At 41.2% G+C, this 19,373-nt stretch overlaps 1 protein-coding gene across 9 annotated transcripts in view; it reads left to right on the top strand.

The window, feature by feature from the left end:
- Nucleotides 1–19,373, top strand: part of Crem (cAMP responsive element modulator) — an 83,637-nt gene that overhangs the window by 28,785 nt on the left and 35,479 nt on the right. For 3 of the 9 annotated variants that reach the window (XM_090319134.1, XM_090319135.1, XM_090319136.1), the window contains exons 4-6: nt 14,112–14,258; nt 18,557–18,654; nt 18,865–19,004. In XM_090319134.1, the coding sequence (XP_090175260.1) occupies nt 14,112–14,258; nt 18,557–18,654; nt 18,865–19,004 (385 nt within the window). Of the gene's footprint in view, nt 1–9,544; nt 9,814–13,847; nt 13,958–14,111; nt 14,259–18,556; nt 18,655–18,864; nt 19,005–19,373 lie in introns of those variants that run through there. The other 6 variants (XM_090319138.1, XM_090319139.1, XM_090319137.1 and 3 more) reach the window with 5 other exon arrangements.

The raw sequence follows: 19,373 nt of genomic DNA on the forward strand, positions 1-19,373 counted from the left end.
GATCACAGTTCAAAGTCAGCCAGATCAAGAAAGTCCCTATGAGGCTTTTATTTCCAATTAATCACCAGAAAGCCAAAGTGAAGCTGTGGCTCAAAGAGCTAGAGTGCTAGCATTGAGCAAAAGAACCAAGGGACAGTGCTCAAAGCTCTGAGTTCAAATCCCATGACTGAGAAAAAAAATAGCATAACTAGAACATGACTCTTAACTATGGGACTCTATAGAAAGATTAGGAAAGGGAAGAGGAAAAAGGAAGATGGAGGATCAGTAACCTGTAAATACACTGTAACTATGTATGAAGTGTGCATTAGGAGGTTTGGGGTGGGGCAGAAGAAAGCAGTAGAGGTGATGGTTCTGTGCAAGGTTTAGTCTATGTATAACATCTGAGCACCATAGAGGAGTCTTTGATGCATTTAGTACACATTAAGACAATGGAGAAATGAAAGGCAAGCAGGGCAGGCATGGTTGAGGGGGATGAACACCACAGGGAGGAGGATGGGTAGCAGAAGGAGGTGTAAGAGGAAGAATATGGTGGAAATCAGTTTGCTTGCATGGATGAAATAGAATAAAGCCTGTTGAAAATGTTTCAGGAAAGAGAAAGGACATAGTGGATGTGGTTGATAAATTGTATGCACGTGTGGAAATGTTATAATGGAACCCAAACCTCTCTGGTACTAGTGTAAATAAAAATATGTAGCCAGAAACACCAGGAAGCAGGTACTCGAATGAGGTAGAGTGGGGCCAAGGGGAAAGAGGTAGACACATGAAGAGGGGAAGAAATGGAGTCAAGAAGCTAACTCATCTCCTATAAAATTAATGAGTGAGGGAAGGAGTAGGTTGGAAAGGATAAGAATGTTGAAAGAAGACATTGATCAGAATATTTTGTATTCATAAACTGCTTTATAAGTAGAAACTCCTTTGTACGACTACTTAGATTTTTTTCTTTTTTGCCAATCCTGGAGTCTGAGCTCAGGGCCTGAGCACTGTCTTTGGGCTTTCCTCAAGGCTAGTGCTCTACTACTGAGCCACAGCACCACCTCCAGCTTTTCTATGTATGTGGCCCTGAGAAACTGAACCTGGGTCTTTGTGCATGCTGGACAAGCACTCTACCACTAGGTCAAACTCCAGCCTCTACTTTGATAATTTTTTAAAAGCAAAAAATAAAAATAAAAAAATCATTCATCCCTTTCCCCCCCTCCCTCCCCACTGCATAAAAAAAACTTGTAACCCATTGCTGGTTGCTCTCGCCTGTAATCCTAGCTATTCAGGAGGCTGAGATCTGAGGATCAAAGTTTTAAGCCAGCTGTGGCAGGAAAGTCTGTGAACCTCTCATCTCCAATGAAGCACCAAAAATGCAGAAGAGGAGCTGTGGCGTAAGTGGTAGAGTGCTAGCCTTGAGCATAGAAGCCCAGGAACAGTGTCTAGGCTCTGAGTTCAGGCCCCAGGATTGGCACACATATGCACAAAAATATAGTAAAAAGCAAGCAAATTTATTTATCAGTTTATTAAATACTTATTAAATGCCCACTGTGTTTAGGCCCTATTCTAAATGTAAAGTTTGGTTTTCTTTCGTCAGTTGTGGGGCTTGAACTCTGAGCCTGGTCTTGAGCTTTCCTGTTCAAGACTAGTACTCTACCACTTTGAGCCACAGCACCATTTCTGATTTTCTGGTGGTTAACTGTATTTAAGAGTCTAATGGACTTGCCTTCCTGGGCTGGCTTTGAACTGTGATCCTCAGATCTCAGCTTCCTGAGTAGCTAGGACTATAGGCGTGAGCCACCAGCACCTGGCTTATCTGTAGATTTATAATTCCTTGCTTTAACTATCTCCTGGTGCAGTGGAGTAGACAGGACTTTCATAATAATGATAGTAGCATTCAAACTGCTGTAAACTGCAAGTACAAAATGAATAAGGAATGCAGAGGAGGGAGTGCTCAGAGACTAAGAGCACGTCACATGAGATTTTTTTTTGAGCTAGACATGATGAGTAGGTGTTTGCAAGGTGGAGAGGTTGTTTTGTGTGTGTATGTGTGTGCCAATCCCCGGGATTGAATTTAGGGCCTGGGTGCTCTTCCTGAGCTATGTATGTATGTATGTATGTATGTATGTATGTATGTATGTATGTATGTATGTTTGTAAGTATGTACATAATGTATGCCAGTCTTGGGGCTTGAACTCAGGGCCTGGGCACTGTCCCTGATCTTTTTTTTTTGCCAGTCCTGGTCCTTAAGCTCAGGGTCTGAGCACTGTCCTTGGACTTTCTCAAGGCTAGAGCTCTACCACTAGAACCTCAGCACCACTTCCGGCTTTTTTCTAGGTATGCTGTACCGAGGAATCAAACCTGGGTCTTCATGCATGCTAGGCAAGCATTCTACCACTAGGCCAAACACCCCGCCCCCTTGATCTTTTGCTTAATGCTAGTGCCAGCATACCTGGTAGAGCCATGATAATGTAGGACACAGGAAGGCACTAAGATTTTACCAAAATCTTAAAGGGAAAGTGAATAAGGAAAGACCCATTGGCTGACTGAATAGAGGACAACAGGCCTTTCTCAGGTTGTCCTGGGCTGGATTAATTTCTATGAGATTCCTTCTACCCCCAAACCGGGCCTCCTCCACTGCTCCTGCTTTTCTTTCTCCTTTCAAGCTTCCAACACCCACTCGTTCCCTGGAGGTTTTCTGTAAGTGTTCTGTGGAACTGTGTCTCCCTGGCAACCTTCTTTGTCACCCTGAAGACAAGCAGGCTGGCCTTTTTCTTGGGGGGGGGGGGGAAGTGGGTAATGTTTTACTTGCTTTTTCAAAAAATGTTGATTGTAGAAAATTAACAAATTACATTATTATGATAAAGAACATGAAGCTTTCTTAATTTTAACATCCAAAGATTTTTTTGTCATTATCATCATCTGTTTATATTCTTTATATAACTTTTTTTGTCAGCTGTAGAGCTTGAACTCAGGGCCTGGGCACTGTCCCCAGCTCTTTTGCTCAAAGTTAGAGTGTTACTATTTTGAGCCACAGTTCCACTTTGGGGTTTTGAGTGGTTAATTGGTGATAAGCGTCTCACAGGGACTTTTCTACCTGGGCTGGCTTCGAACTATGATCCTTAGATCGCTTCTTAGTAGCTAGGATTACAGGAGTGAGCTACTGGCACTCAGCTTTGAATATGCTTTTTAAAAACAAATTGGGAATTTACAGAGTTGGGTTTTTTGTTTGTTTGTTTGTTTGTTTGTTTTTGCCAGTCCTGGGCTTGAGCTCAGGGTCTGAGCACTGTCCTTGGATTTTCTCAAGGCTAGAGCTCTACCACATGAGCCTTTGCACCATTTCCGTTTTTTTCCTATGTATATGATACCAAGGAATTGAACCCAGGTCTCTGTGCATGCTAGGCAAGCACTCTACCACTAGGCCAAACTGCTGGCCCCCAAAAATACCTTATACTTTTTTCTAATTTTTTTTTAACTAGTCTTGGGTTTGAACTCAGGGCTTGAGCACTGGCCTTGGACACTTTTTGCTCAAGGCTAGACTCTGCCACTTGAGCCACAGCATCACTTCTGGCTTTTTCTGTGTATGTGGTTCCTGGGAATCGAACCAGGGCCTTGTGCATGCTAGGCAAGCACTCTACCACTAGGCCACGCTCCCAGCCCTTTTACAGAGTTTTTTTTTTTTTTATAATTTTGCCATTCTGTGTCATGTCATAGTAGAAAGCAAACCTGGACACCCCACTGCTGGTGGTTCACTCCTGCTATCCAGCTACTCAGCAGCCTGAGATCTGAGGACTGACGTTCAAAGCCAGCCCAGACAGACAAATCTGTGACTCTTATTTTTAATTAGTATATAACTTAAAATGACGGTGACTCAAATGGTAAAACCTTAGCATTGAGTCAGAAAGCTTAGTGAGGGCCTTTGAGTTCAAGTTCCAGTACCAACACACACACACACACACACACACACACACACACACACCCCGCTTCTTCCCTCTACCAATCTCATCTCTTTAGGTTCTGGCTACCTGTCATTTCTTCCAAGGATTTTGAGGACAATACAGAACAGCAGGCTCCCAGTTTTGTTTTGTACTAGTTGTGGGACTTGAACTCAAGGCTTAAGTACTCTCCCTGAGCTTCTTTTTGCTCAAGGCCATCACTGTACCACTGGAGCCACAGTGCCAGTTCTGGCCTTTTCTGTTTATATGGTGCTAAGGAATTATTTATTTTATTTTTTTTTGTTGTTGTTGGTTGGCAAGTCCTGGGACTTGAACTTAGGACCTGGGCACTGTCCACAGTCCATGGACACATTTTGCTCATGGCTAGCACTCTGCCACTTGAGACACAGTGACACATCGGCTTTTTCTGTGTATGTGGTACCAAAGATTCAAATCCAGGGCTTCATGCATGCTACTCAAGCCCTCTACCTCAGGGCTACACTCCAGGCCCTTGTACTAAGGAATTGACCCAGGGCTTTGTGCATGGTAGGCAAGCACTCTACTGCTAAGCCACAGCAGCTTCCAGTTTGCAGTTGTGAGGACCATCAGGCTGGCAGCACCCAGCCTTGTAAATCTGACAAATTGCTAAGAGGGCCAGCCATGAGAAACCAGAGAACAACAACAGGTCTAATCCTAGCTACTCAGGAGCTGAGATCTGAAGATCATAGTTTATAGCTAGCTGGGGCAGGAAAGTCCATGAGACTCTTCTCTCCAAGCAACCACCATAAAGCCAGAAGCAGAGCTATAGCTCAAGTAGTAGAGATCCAGTCTTAAGAAAAAACACAAAGGATAGCTGCTAGGTCCAGAATTCAAGCCTCAGTAATGACATCAGGAAAAAAAAAGAACCAATGGATTATGAGGTCTGAGAAAAGAATGAGAATCCAGTGGACAGGAAATAGGTGTTAGAAGGATAAAGATTAAATAAGAGGCATGGATGTGGGGATTTCTAAGTATTGAATCTTGAAGAAATTGGTGAAATAGTAGAGAAGAATGGGTTTGTAGGACAAAGGAATGAGAACGAGGGTGAAATGCTTTAAATAAAAAAGTGGGGAGTGGGGGACAGAAACTTCTGAGAAATCCAAATCTAAGAACTAGGGGGAAAATACCATTTACATTTCTAGTGTTTTAAAAATTCGCAAGTATATCGAATACTGTTAGTCAACCTGCAGCGCAGATTCATAGATTTTCTATTTTCTATATATTTGAAGTATTTGGTCAAAATAGGTGGGAGGAGCAAAATGGGGGAAAAAAAAGAAAGGGATAACATTGACCAAAAAGTATTGTATTCTTTTTTTGTTTTTACTTTCAGATTTTTTCTTTTGTCTTTTTTTTTTTTTTTAGTGTTGTACTCTTAATCTGAGTTATGGAATTGTAACCTGTTTGTACAACTACTTAATAATAATAGTTAAAAATTAAAAACAAACTAGTGGGTATAGTGGCAGACATCTAAAATCCAGCCCTCAGCTTACTCAGCTACTTGCTTAGCTGGTGTTATACTACTTGTGCCAGGCCTCCAGCTTCGATTTTGCAGATTAATTGGAGATGGAGTCAAGCGGCTGGTGGTTCACATCTGTATGAGCTACCTAGATGAAATAAATAACTGGCTGTCAGAAAAGGAGGTAAGCACAATACTTAGTTCCAGATACTTCAGTCAGGACCTTAATGCTCTTTTCGTTTTTTCCCCCCTATAGTACAGAGGTTTGACCTAGGACCTTAAGCTTGCTAGGATGATATGACGCTCTACCACTTATGTCTCCAGATATAATAATAATAATATATATATTTTTTTCATGCTAGTCCTGGGGTTTGAACACAGTAGGACCTGGGCACTGTCCTTGAGCTTTTTGCTCAAGGTTTGTGCTCTACCACTTGAGCCACTTCTGGCTTTTTGATAGTTAGAGATTTTTTTTTTATGCCAGTCTTGGGTGTGGGCTCAGGGCTTGAGCACTGTCCTTGGATTTTCTCAAGGCTAGCACTCTACCACTTGAGCCTCAGCACCACTTCTGGCTTTTTGCTATGTATGTGGTACCGAGGAATCGAACCCGGGTCTTCATGCATGCTAGGCAAGCACTTTAACCACTAGGCCAAACTCCCAGCCCCTAGTTAGAGATTTTTTTAAAAAAATTTTCACAGACATTCCTGACTAGGCTGTGATCCTCAGCGCTCAATTACCAATATACAGCTATTATTATTATTATTTTGTGTGCATGTGTGTATGTGTGTGTAGGTGTGCATGTGTGCACTTGTCCTAGGGCTTGAACTCAGGGCTTGGGCACTTGAGCTTCTTAATTGGAGATAAGAGTTTCATAGACTTCTTGCACAGGCTGGCTTTAAACCAGCACCGGTTATTATTACTCCTTTTTTTTTTTTTGTCAGTCATGGAACTTGAACTCTGGGTCTGGGCACTGTTCCTAAGCTCTTCAGCTCAAGGCTAATGCTTTACCACATTGAACCACAGCACCCCTTCCTTCCTTCCTTCCTTCCTTCCTTCCTTCCTTCCTTCCTTCCTTCCTTCCATCCTTTTTCTTTTTCTTTCTTTCTTTTTTTTGGGGGGGGTGGTTAATTGGAGGTAAGAGTCTCCTGGGGACTTTTCTGCCTGGCTTCAAACTGCAATCCTCAGATATCAAGCTCCTGAGTAACTAGTACTAGTTCTATAGGTGTGTGTGCCACTGGCACCTGACAACCAACTTTTTTCTTTTTTAATGTTAATCCTAAGGTTTCAACTCATACTCTGGCACTGTTCCTGAGTTTTATGTTCAAGACTAGTGCTCTACCACTTGAGCCACAGCTCCACTTTCTGCTTTTTTTGGTGTTTAATTGGAGATAGAGGGTCTCACAGGCTTTCTTGGGCTGGCTTTGAAACTCTCTCCTAAGATCTCAGACTCCTGAATAGCTAAGATTACCAGCATGAGCCACCATCTAGGGACTGGCTCTTTATTTTTTTGTTAGTTGTAGGACTTAAATTCAGGGCCTGGCCATTGTCCCTGAGCTCTTTTGCTCAAGGCTAGTGCTCTATCACTTTGAGCCATAGCTCCACTTCTGGTTGTTGTTGTTGTTATTGTTTTTCTTCAGTTGTGGGACTTGAATTTTGGGCCTGGGCATTGTCCCTGAGCTCTTGAGCTCAAGGCTACCCCTACCTCTGAGCCACAGCCCCACTTTCCATTTTCTAGTGATTAACTGGAGATAAGAATCTCACATTCATTAGTGCTCAAGCTGGCTTTGAACCACAATCCTCAGATCTCAGCCTACTGAGTAGCTAGGATTACAGGTGTGAACCACGGAGTCCAGCTCTTGGATGCTTTTTGCTCAAAGCTAGCACTCTAGGGGCCAGGAGTTTGGCCTAGTGGTAGAATGCTTGCCTAGCATGCACAAAGACCCAGGTTTTGATTCCTCTGTACCACATACATTGAAAAAATCTGGAAGTGATGCTGAGGCTCAAGTGGTAGAGTGCTAAGCCTTGAGAAAGTCCAAGGACAGTGCTCAGGCCCTGAGCCCAAGCCCAGGACTGGCAAAACAAAACAAAACAAAACAAAAAACAAAAAAAATCCCAAAAAACTAGCACTCTATTTGTGCCACAGTGCCACTTCTAGCTTTTTCTGTATATGTAGTACCTAGGAATAGAACCCAGGGCTTTGTGCATGCAAGGTGAGAACTCATCACTAGGCTACGTTCCTGCCTTCATATTTTTTTGTCTTCATTTAGCACAACAAAATAGAAAATTGGTGTGTGTGTGTGTGTGTATGTGTGTGTGTGTGTGTGTGTGTGTGTGTGTGTGTGATAGTCTTGGTACTTGAACTCAGGGCATAGGCATTGTTCTGAGCTTATTCACTCAAGGCTAGCACTTTACTCCTTGAACCACTACTCCACTTCTGTCTTTTTGGTAGTTAATTGGAGATAAGAGTTTCATAGACTTAACTGGGCATGGTGGCTCACGCCTTTAATCCTAGCTACTCAGGAAACTGAGATCTGAGGATCAAGGTTCAAAGCCAGCCCAGGCACAAAAGAACCTGATACTCTTTTCTCCAGTGAACCTCTAGAAAATAGGAAGTGAGGCTTGGCTCAAGGTTAGGGCAGTAGCCTTGAGCTGAAGAGCTCAGGGACAGTGCCCAGGCCTAGTTCAAACCCCATGACCCACAAAAAAAAAAAAAAAAGAAAAAAGAAAGAAAGAAAGAAAAAGAAAGAGTCTCACAGACTTTTCTGCCAGGACTGGCTTCAAAACCATGATCCTGAGATATGATCTCAGCCTCCTGAGTAGTTAAGATTACAGATGGGGGCCACTAGCACTCAGCTAAAATAGGAATTTTTTTTTTCAGAGTAGAAATCTGTTCTTTATTCAGTTGGAAAAAATTAAGAAGTAATTCAACAAAACAGTTTCAGCAAATACTACTGACAAATTAACTTTACATCTTTATAAATAGCTTGATGCTGGTGTTTATGTAATCATCAGATATTTGAAAGGGTCACTTACTTTTTTATTAAAGAATTTATTATTGATTTTTTGCATCATATTTCAAATGACGTATTTAACAAACAAATATTCAAGAAGGGAATCCATGCAATCACTGGCACTTAGATTTTAGAACATAATTAAAATTAGGCTGAGGGTTTGTATGTCATAGTTACATATTAATCTATGTACTAAAACATTATGTCTATAGAGTCATAGATTTTTATGTCTATGTAGTTGTGTTTATATTTCCAATACCATATTCATAGCATGGGTACGCAAGAGTCATTGCTTTTGTACTGTTTGGCTCTAATAGCCACATATTAAGGATACCATGTGCCTTTTGTTCCTTTAGTCTTGACTTGTGTCACTCAACATGATTTGCTCTAGATTCATCTACTTCCTTGTGAATGCCATTATTTTATCTTGTCTGTTGGCTAAGTAGAATTCCATTGTGTTTGTGTATATATATATATATATATATCACATATTTTGTATCCATTCATTTGCAATAGGGCATCCGGATTGTTTCCATTGCCTGGCTTTTGTGAATAGTGCAGAGATGAACATAGCTGAGCAGGTGTCCTTATCATATCCTGGTTATGATGTTCAGGGTAGATGCCCAGGAGTGGTATGGGGGGATCGTAGGGAAGGTCTATTTTCAGTTCTTTAAGAAACCTCCACACTGCTTTCCCGAGTGGCTGACCTTGCTTACAATCCCACCGGCAGCGCAGTAGGGTGCACTAGCACCCAGCTAAAATAGGAATTTTATTAAAAAAAAAATTAAGATGTTCAACATCGTCATTCAAATATTCATCATATAATTTTGTTTTCAACTTTAAAATAGTTGCATCATTTCAACACACTATTGTTTTCCCTAAAAAGACTAATATACAAAATCAAGACAGTTTTCAACACCTGGTTTCAACTATTACTGAGTTTTTATTAATGTCCACAACATTAAACTAGATAGCATAGAACGCTGGTCTCTGAGGCAGTCACGTGCTATATTGTGAATTCATGTCACTTTAATCCCTCCTTTATTAACTGTCCCTTGCATGTAGGCCTTAGCTCTGTGACACTGTCAGGGGGCACTGTGACATCATAAACCCCACCGTGAGGAAACTTGGTTACAGACTGGAGCTGATCCACTAGGTGCTGATCAAATGCTGTGCTACTCCACTGTGAGGTTTTCCCAGTCTTAAGTGTCATTATTAGGACTTTTTTTTAAAGTTGCAGAGCCAAATAAGGCTATCAGGGGTACCATCTTTACCTGTTTCTTCAGATTACTACTATCTGTAGTAGGCTTCTCAGTGGATGTGGTGGCATCAGCATAACCTATGTTTCAGACATCCCATAGAAGAAGATTATTCTTCAGAGGATCTGGAACAAAAGGTAAATTGTATGTACTGTACAGTCATTGTGCACATTATTTTTGTTGTTGTTGTTGGTGGTGGTGGTCATGGAGCTTGAACTCTGGGCCTGGACGCTGTCCCTGAGCTCTTCAGCTCAAAGCTCTACCACTTAAGTCACAGTTTCACTTCCAGTTTTCTGGTGGTTAATTGGAGATAAGACTCTCATGGACTGTTGTGCCCAGATAGCTTTGAACTGAGATCTTCAGATCTCAGCCTCCTGAGTAGCTAGGATTACAGGCATGAGCCATTGGCACCTTTGGTTTTGGTTTTGGTTTTGGTGCTGACAACAGGGCTTGAACTCAGGACCTGGGTACTGTCCTTTAGTTGTTGTGTTCAAGGCTAGCGCTCTGCCACATGGTCACAGCTCCACTTCTGAGTTTTTGCTGGCTAATAGGAGATGAGTCTTTTGGGTTTGTCTGCCCTGGCAGATCATCAGGTCTTAGTCTCCTACGTACCTAGGATTAAAGACATGAGCTACACTTCTATTACATTCTTTTACATACTCTTAATAAACATTTCATATATGTAGCCTTTTGTGTTTTTAGCTTGTTTTTCTGGTCAATTGAATATCTGATGTACTAAAGATATACTAAGGTTTCTCTGTGACTTTTGCCTTCTTTTCCTTTAGGCTTTTCTTGCAAATGACCCTTTCTGTCCCTAACAGCCTCCTTTCATATTTGCCTATCTAGTCACTCTCCAATCTCTTACCCTGCTTTGTTTTTTTTTCTTTGCTGGACTGAGCACCACTCTACATTATTTGTTTCTCTGTTTTCTGTTTGTCTCTGATGGGTGGGCAGAGGCTCTCACTGTTCTACACTAAACCGTGGCAGCCTTCAAGAAAAATATCATTGACTAAATAAAAGAATAACTTAAGTCACAAATGTGTATAGTGCAAGTGAATATTTGAAAGTCTCCATTGTAATTTCTACTACCATTTATCTTTTTTTCCAATGTGGTTTTCAATAGCTTGTTTAGTAGTAGTAGCTTGAAATCTGCTGTAGCAAGTATGTTTTCATTACAAGAATGAGCAAAATCTGAAAATGAAGCTTGTACTTACCAGGATCTGGTTAGTAAATTCTGACCAGCTTCTACTAGGTAGAAATCCAGTAGATTTGTAGAAGCAAGTAAAAGTGTTCTGAGGTTGTTAGAATATTAAAGGTACAAGTATTCAAAGACTAAAGTTTTGAGGATTAGTTGTGTGGAGAAAGGGGAACATTTTGGTAATTTGCCAACACCAAAGTAGATGTCTTGTGTGGGGTTTTTGTTTATTTGTTTGTGATGCCAATCCTGAGGCTTAAACTTAGGGTTTGAGTATTGTCCCTGAGATTTTATTTTTCCTCAAGGCTAGCATTCTACCACATGGGTCATAACTCTGCTTCTGGCTTTTAGGCAGTTAATTGGAGATCAGAGGCTCATGGAGTCTTTCCTATCTGGCAGGCCGCAGCTACCAGTGCCTGGTAGGTGGAGGTCTTTTTAAAAAAAATATTTAAAGCCTATTTATTGGTTCATGTACATATGGGAAGATACATGGTGGGTTTTATAGGGGGGACAATGAAGGCCTCTAGTGCTACCACTGAGGCTTCTCCATTTGTGGAGGTCTTTTTTATAAAGTTGCTTTTGTGCTGATGTTTATAAAAATTCTCCCTCCCTCCCTCCCTTCCTCCCTCCCTCCCTCCCTCCCTCCCTCCCTTCCTTCCTTCCTCCTTTTGCCCCTCCCTTCTTTCCCTTCTTCTCCGGTCTTATCCATGTCTGTATCTGTGTATCTGTCTTTATCTCTGTCTATGTCTCTCTGCTTTTCTGTCTCTGTCTCCCTCACTCCCACCCCACCTCAGTCTTGTGCTTTGTAGGAAGGCATTATAGCTCCACTGCTTCAGACATGGACCCCAGTCCACTTTTTCTTTTCTTTTGACCTTGTAGTTGCTAAGTCTACTCCTTGTGGCTGTTCTTCTTTCCCTCTGAAGTCTAAGATCCATGGCAACAGGCAGGCTGAAATGGCCTCTTGGGCTGTGTATATGGTGGCCTCTGCCCTCATTGCTCTCTTTTTGTCCAGTTGTTATCTAGTTCAGATCAAGGTCTGGTTCAAGCTCTGGCTCGTATACAAAGCTTTCCTTTTGTTCAGGGTTCACCATGTACTCACACCATCTTCGGCCTCCAAAGTGGAACAACCAGTCTTTAATGTTGGCTATGCTTTTTTCCTTGAGTGTTAGTTTTATCAATTTTACTTTATACTTTAATGCACTTAGGGCACTGTTTAACACAAACTCTTGCATGGGTAAAAGATTTTTGGTCATGGGGCTTGAACTCTGGGCCTGGGCACTGTCCCTGAGCTCTTCATCTCAAGACTAAATGCTCTACCACTTGAGCCACAGCACCGGTTCTGGTTTTCTGGCGATTAATTGGAAATAATACGGACTTTAGTTCTCTGGTCTGGCTTTGAACCAAGAACCTAAAATCTCAATCTCCTGAGTAGCTAGGATTATAGGTGTGAGCCACCCGTGCCTGGCTGGGTAAAACATTTTTAACTTTTGGTTTTCCAGAGAAGTTGCCTTTCAAGCAAATGATATTGGTAATAAACCTTAGTTATTTGTTGTAAGGCTAGCCCCCCTGTCTTTCTGAGCTAGGATTTGAACTCAAGACCTCACATTTACTAGGTATGTACGTGACCCCTTGAGCCATATCCCCAGCCCATTTTTATTATTATTGTTTCAGTTTTGAGACAAAGCCTTATTATATATCCGTAGCCAGCCTTGAACTCTCAATATTCCTGCCTGTACTCACAAGTAATGATGATATGGGTACTGCCAGCATACCAACTTATAAATCAGGTTTTGTTTTATGTTGGTTCTAGGGCTTGAACTCAGGCTTTTGAGATTTTGTGCCCAAGGTTAGTGCTTTTGAGCCACAGTTTTATTTCCAGCCTTTTGGTGGTTAAGTGGAGATAAGAGTCTCATGGAATTTCCTGTCTGGGCTGGCCTTAAACTGCTATCCTCAGATCTCAGCCTCCCGAGTAGCTAGAATTACAGGTGTGACTCATCAGTGCCCAGCTTAAACCCAGTTATTAAAAGTTCCTTAAAAGTGAGGTCACACACAGAGACTTCCTTAAAAATTACATAAGATCCCAAAGTTCTACCACTGCTACAGATAGAAATTGGTGGCTTCTTTTATTTCTATGGCTTTTGAATGTTTGAGTAAGTCAATGAATAAGTAAATAAGTAAACTAGAGTTTCTAAATTACACTGGCGTATAAGACAGAATTGTTTAATACTTAGGAACTGGGATAGGTTTTGAGTGCAGGGGCATGGAGGGACTGTGTTTTGCTGGTGGGGGACCCTGTTAACCACTGTGAGGCCTGGGGGCTTACTGCACCTCTCTGCTCAGAGCTGAATGCTGCTTCTGGGCCTCTCTCTAACTCCATGCTCCACCTCTGGGAAAGGTCATTGGTGGCAGAAGCCACTCCAGCTCTCAGACTGGAAGTTTTTTCCTAGATCACACACATTAAAGGGCTCGATAGTCTAGGAACTTCTTTTGTTTGTGCAGATTTTTCCCCTGTGATTTTAAGAGGCATCCAATTGTGACTTTTTCTTCCTGGTCCTAGGGCTTGAGTTTAGGTACTAGGCATTGTTCTTGAGCTCTTTTACTCAAGGTTAGTGCTCTACCACTTGAGCTATAGCTCTACTTTTTTGTTTTTGTTTTTTGGTAATGAATTGGAGATAAGAGTTCCACAGACTTGCCTACCCAGGCTAGCTTTGAACTTTGATTCTCATAGCTCATATCTCAGCCTAAGTACCTAGGATTACAGGCACGCCTTATTGTGACAGAGTATCAGCTAAAGCAGTCCTAGAATTTTCATGCAAAACTTACTTATTGCAAAACAATTCACCACACTGAAGTTCTTTCTAATTTCTCTTATGTTAGAGAAAGTGAGTTTACAGTGTGATCTCAACAGGAGGGCATCACTGTTAGTGGCTGTGAGGTGGTAGTGAGGTAGTTTAACTGCTTTAGAACTTTACACCGAGAACATTCTCCTCCACCGAAGCATGGGCACCAAAAGTGAGGCGCATGGGTTCTTTAGTATCTGTCACATCAGAGAATGACAGCTCCAGGACAGTGAACACTTCCTAATGGTAAGTACGCCTGCCTGTCTGTCATCTCTTAGAAGCAAAAGTAAGAAATGAGAGGTAGGCCAGTCATGTTAGGGAATGGTACTTCTTAAAAATAAGCAAAAATGACAACCCCAAAAGGTCCAGCTTTAATCCTCAATGCTGATCACTTTTGCAGGTTTCTGTAGCTGGATCAGGCACCGGAAGAGGCTCCCCAGCTGTGACTCTAGTGCAGTTACCTTCAGGCCAAACTGTACAGGTCCAGGGAATAATTCAGACACCACAGCCATCGGTTATTCAGTCACCACAAATACAAACTGTTCAGGTTAGCTTCCTTCCTGGGTGGTTAGCCTTTCATTAATTCATTTCTCATCATTTTTCTTTATGGAGCTTTGATAATCATATCTTTTTAGATTTTTTTTTCTTTTCCATGCAGTAGTGTGTTGTGTCCTGCTAGGTAAATAGACTTTAGACTTAGTGCTTAGGCTGGGCATGGTGATATATGCCTTTAATATCAGCACTCAAGAGACTGGGTCAGGATGACCTCAAGATTGAGGCCAGCATAGACTACGTAGTGATAGCCTGTGCCCCCAAACAAAATGACTTGGAGTTTTGTTGTTTTTATTTTAATTTTCAGAATGAGACATTGTTAGAGAAGCACTCCATGTCTTTGAGCTGTTCTGTATTTAGATTCAGTTTTTGTTTTTTTTTTAACGGTGCTCACCAATTATTTTAAAATAATATCTCAGGGGTTCTTTGCAGAAGATGTCTGATAAAAATACAGTAATATAAAGGTTAATGCAGGTTATTAATAAAGGTTGTGTTGTCAGTACCATGTTCATGAGAATTCACATAAGTTTATTTTGCAGTCCTTAGAAGTAATATGAGAGCCAGGCCAGGTGGCCTGTAATCCTAGCTACTCAGGAGGCTGAGATCTGAGGATCTCGGTTCAAAGGCAGCCCAGGCACTAAAGATTGTGAGACTCTTATCTCCAATTAATCACTAGAAAAGGGATAGGGCTGGAAAGCTCAGGGATATTACCCAGGCCCAGTGGTAGAGCACTAGCTTTGAGCTGAAGAACTCAGGGACAATGCCCAGGCCCAGAGTTCAAGCCCCATCACACACAGGCACACACACACACACACGAAGAATTATAATTTGTTGGTTTGTTTGTATGTTTGTTTTTTGGTCGGTCATGGGACTTGACCCTGAGCTCCAAGGCTACTGCCCTACCCCTTGAGCCACAGCACTACTTCCTGACCTTGTAATTTGTTGGTTGACTTTGTTGCTTGGGAATCAAATCCAGAGCCGTGTGATGTTTGACATGTGTTGTGCCACTGACCTATATCCACCAATCTAACCTGAGGGGATGTGGATGCTATATATATGCCGTAGTCCCTTCAGCTTGAAGCCTGGCTTTTGTAGATGTGATTGGTTTTATACATGCCCTTAAAGCATACTAAATTTCTTTCTGTTCCTTTCTGAGATCAGCTTTAAATGTTTTGACCTAATTGATAAGGGGGAAAATGGAGATGTACATGCTTAGCAGTGTCTTTGCCTGTGGGTGTGATGTGGTTCAATGAGTATAAATGGGGCACTGCATTTTTTAAAATATTTTTTATTTTTTTCATATATTTTTTATTGTAATTAATAGAAGGGTTACATTATATTTGCCAGATAGGAGGTGCATTAATTCACATACATTGATACCCTTTCTCATGTCTTGGTCCCCATTTCCCTCCCCCCCACCCCCACCCCTCATCTTGTTTTCCCCCCTTCCCTATCCAATTTCAAATAACCAAATACAAATGTATCCAATATATCAGATAACAAAGCCAGATACTGTAACAATATGAGATAACCAAGTAGTTAAGGAGTTGCCATTTAACAAAGCAGTTTGTGAATACAAATACCTTGATTGATGTCATCCCCTTACACATTCTTATCCACCCTTCCTCTGTCTCACCATTCCTTTTATTTTTTTTTAAATTAATTGGAGATAAGTATCTCATAGACTTTCCTACCAGAGCTGGCTTTGAACTGTGATCCCCAGATTCAGCTACCTGAATTAGTAGGATTACAATTGTGAGCCACTTGCACCCAGCACCACTTACTTTTATATGATGATCTTTTGTTTCTCTTTCTGATTCCAATTATATAAAGCAAAGTTTTTTCTTTGTATCATAGCTTTTATTGGGGCACAAAAATGTCTACTTTGTTTCAAACAGAAGAAAGTATTGTCCTGTATTCAGTAGACTTGGTTGTTGTTAAATGAATTATGTAATTGTAGAGATACATGCAGGTGGATCTTGTTATAAGAGTTCCTGTGTATTGGAAAATGGACAGATCAATCTGTTGGCATGATCTTTGGTTGTTGGCTTGTTTGTTGGTCTGGTTGTTAGACAGGTGTGGGAGCCCAGGGTAAAATGGGGAGATATGGTTGTCTAATACAGAAACATTTTTTTCTTCTTTCATCAATGTTCACAAGTTGCATAGGTCATTTTCCACAGATTATATACTGAGTCTTACTCTCATTCTTGATATTTAACTTGTTCAAATCAAATTCTCATGCAATAGTAATATTACATTGAGTTTTATAAATTTAGCTTCCCTGTACTCGTTACATGGCTAAATATATTGACAGCAGGATGCTAATGTAGAAATTATGTTTACTACTACATTCTTGTAAAAATCACATTATTTGGGAAATGGGGCTGTGGCTCAAGAGGTAGGGCCGTGAGCTGAAGAGCTCAGGGACCGTGCCCAGGCCCGGAGTTCAAGCCCCATGACCCACAAAAAAAAAAATCACATTATTGTATTAGTACCTGACTTGAAAAGTGAAATTATCATAAAAGCTCTGATACTTTTTTTCCAGGGGGGGAGGGAGGTTCTGGGGCCCAATCTCAAGGCCTCCTGAGAGGGTACCTGAGTTTGTTTGGCTTGAAGCTGGCAGTCTACCTCTTGAGCCACAGTAGTTTATTGACATTAAGAGTGTCATCAACTCTCAAAGCCCCACTGACTTTGAACCACAATCCTCAGATCTCAGCGTCTGGAGTAGCTAGGATTATAGGTGTGGACCACCAGTGCCCCAATCTGATAATTTTTTTCCTTTTTCTTTTTTGCTAGTCCTGGGCTTGGGCTCAGGGCCTGAGCAATGTCCTTGAATTTTCTTAAGGATAAAGCACTACCATTTGAGCCACTGCACCACTTCTGGGTTTTTTCTATGTATGTGGTACCAAGGAATTGAACCCAGGACATGCATGCTAGGCAAAACCACTAGGCCAAACTCCTGGCTCCTTGATACTTAAAAAAAAAAAAAAAGTATTTATTTATTTGCCAGTCCTGTGGCTTGAACTCCGGGGTGGGGGGGCATTGTCCTTAGGCTCCCTTGCCTGGGCAGGCTTTGAACTGCAATCCTCAGATCTCAACCTTCTGAGTAGCTAGGATTACAGGCGGGAGCTACTAGCACCCACTCCCTGATACTTCTTTTAAAGAGAAAATAACTGTTTTTGAGACAGGATCTTGTTGTGGAGCCCAGATTGGCCTTGAATTGATGATCTTTATGTTTCAGCTGACCACGCATTGTGATTGCAGAAGGATACTTCTACTTCCAGTTTAAGAACAAATTTCCTGTTTTGACCTTCAAGGTCTTCCACCATTAAATCCTAACCTTCCCCCTTATAACAACCTGATTTGCTTCTTTAAATATTCTTTATTCTTTGAGGGGAAGGCCCAGCTCAACTCAACTGTAATTCTGTGAAGAGAGCAGAGAAATTTAGCAATTTTTGCTGTCTCTGTTACTCATTTGATAACTCATCCACTGATTGATTTATAAGAGCACAGTTGGGCTTAGGATCGTGGGTCTGAAATACCTTATGCTTTTTGTCATATTCTGTGAAGCTACTATTTCCATAGCATTTATTATTTTCTGTGTTTCTTGCCAAACATACACTTTCAACAACTGACATATTTGTGTCTGTACTTTGGTCGTGCCAATTCACTGCTCTGCCAATTGTTCAGCCACATTCACTCAGTGCTACATACGAAGATCCTTAACCACTGTTTTTTTTGTTTGTTTGGGGGGAGTGTGTGTGTGTGTGTGTGTGTGTGTGTGTGTGTGTGTGTTTTCTCTACTTTTGATGCCAGTACTAGAACTTGAACTAAGGACCTGGGCACTGTCACTTAAGTTTTTTTTCATTCAAGGCCACACCTCTACCTTTTGTTTTTTGCTGTTAATTAGAGATGAGTCTCATGACCTTTTCTGCCCAGGCAGGCTTTGAGCCATGATCCTCAGATCTCCGCCTCCTTAAGTGACTAGGATTCTAGACAGGAGCACCAGGTACTGGCCTAACCACTGTATGTTTTGTTTTGTTTGCCAGTCCTGGGGCATGAACTCAGGGCCTGAGCACTGTCCTTGGGCTTTCTTAAGGCTAGCACCCTACCACTTGAGCCACAGCACCACTTCCAACTTTTTCTGTGTATGTGGTACCAAGAAATCAAACCTGGGTCATATGTGCTGGGCAAGCACTCTACCACTAGGCCGAGCTCCTGACCCCACCACTATTTTATAAATGGGTAAGATCATGTATTTTACTATGTATTTCAAAAAATCTTGTGTTGTAGGTAGCAACAATTGCAGAGACAGATGAATCTGCAGAATCAGAAGGTGTAATTGATCCGCATAAACGCAGAGAAATCCTTTCACGAAGACCTTCTTATAGGTGAGTTAACTCAGTTTCCTTCTGGAATGATACTTGGTCCGGAAAAGTAGAACAATCCTAGGTCAAATCAGTTCTCCCTTTATAACTTTTTTCTGATTAAAAAAGTTGTTCATTATAAAGGTGATATATGAAGGGGGTCCAGTTGCTTAAGTCAGATACTTTTCTGACTTTATCTATCCTGATTACTTCTATTATTCTATGATATTTTAGAAAAATACTGAATGAACTTTCCTCGGATGTGCCTGGTATTCCCAAGATTGAAGAAGAAAAATCAGAGGAAGAAGGAACACCTCCTAACATCGCTATGGCAGTACCAACTAGCATTTATCAGACTAGCACGGGGCAATACAGTATGTATGCTGCAATTCCCTACAATACAGTATGTATGCTGCAATTCCCTACAATACAGCCCTGCTAAGGATCCTCTAGTTGTCCTGAAGCAACTCAACTTTTCTCATTGACTTGTTCCATTTTTAAATCCATCACTAATAACTAAACTGTATACCATAAAATGTTAAAGAAGTGATACTGATAGCTGAAAAGTAAAAACTTTTATTGCTAATCATAAAAAAATCATATTAAAAATAACTTAAAGGGAGGGGCTTTCCTATTTATATGTTTTTAACTTATTTCCAGGAAAAGGTCTAAAATTATTGTTTTTATGATGCATGCAAACATAAGCTATAAACATCTGTATTTTATTCTTGTTGGCTTTTGTT

Source organism: Megascapheus bottae, chromosome 26 (assembly GCF_031878675.1).
Source record: "Megascapheus bottae isolate mThoBot1 chromosome 26, mThoBot2.hap1, whole genome shotgun sequence".
NCBI classification, from domain to species: domain Eukaryota; kingdom Metazoa; phylum Chordata; class Mammalia; order Rodentia; family Geomyidae; genus Megascapheus; species Megascapheus bottae.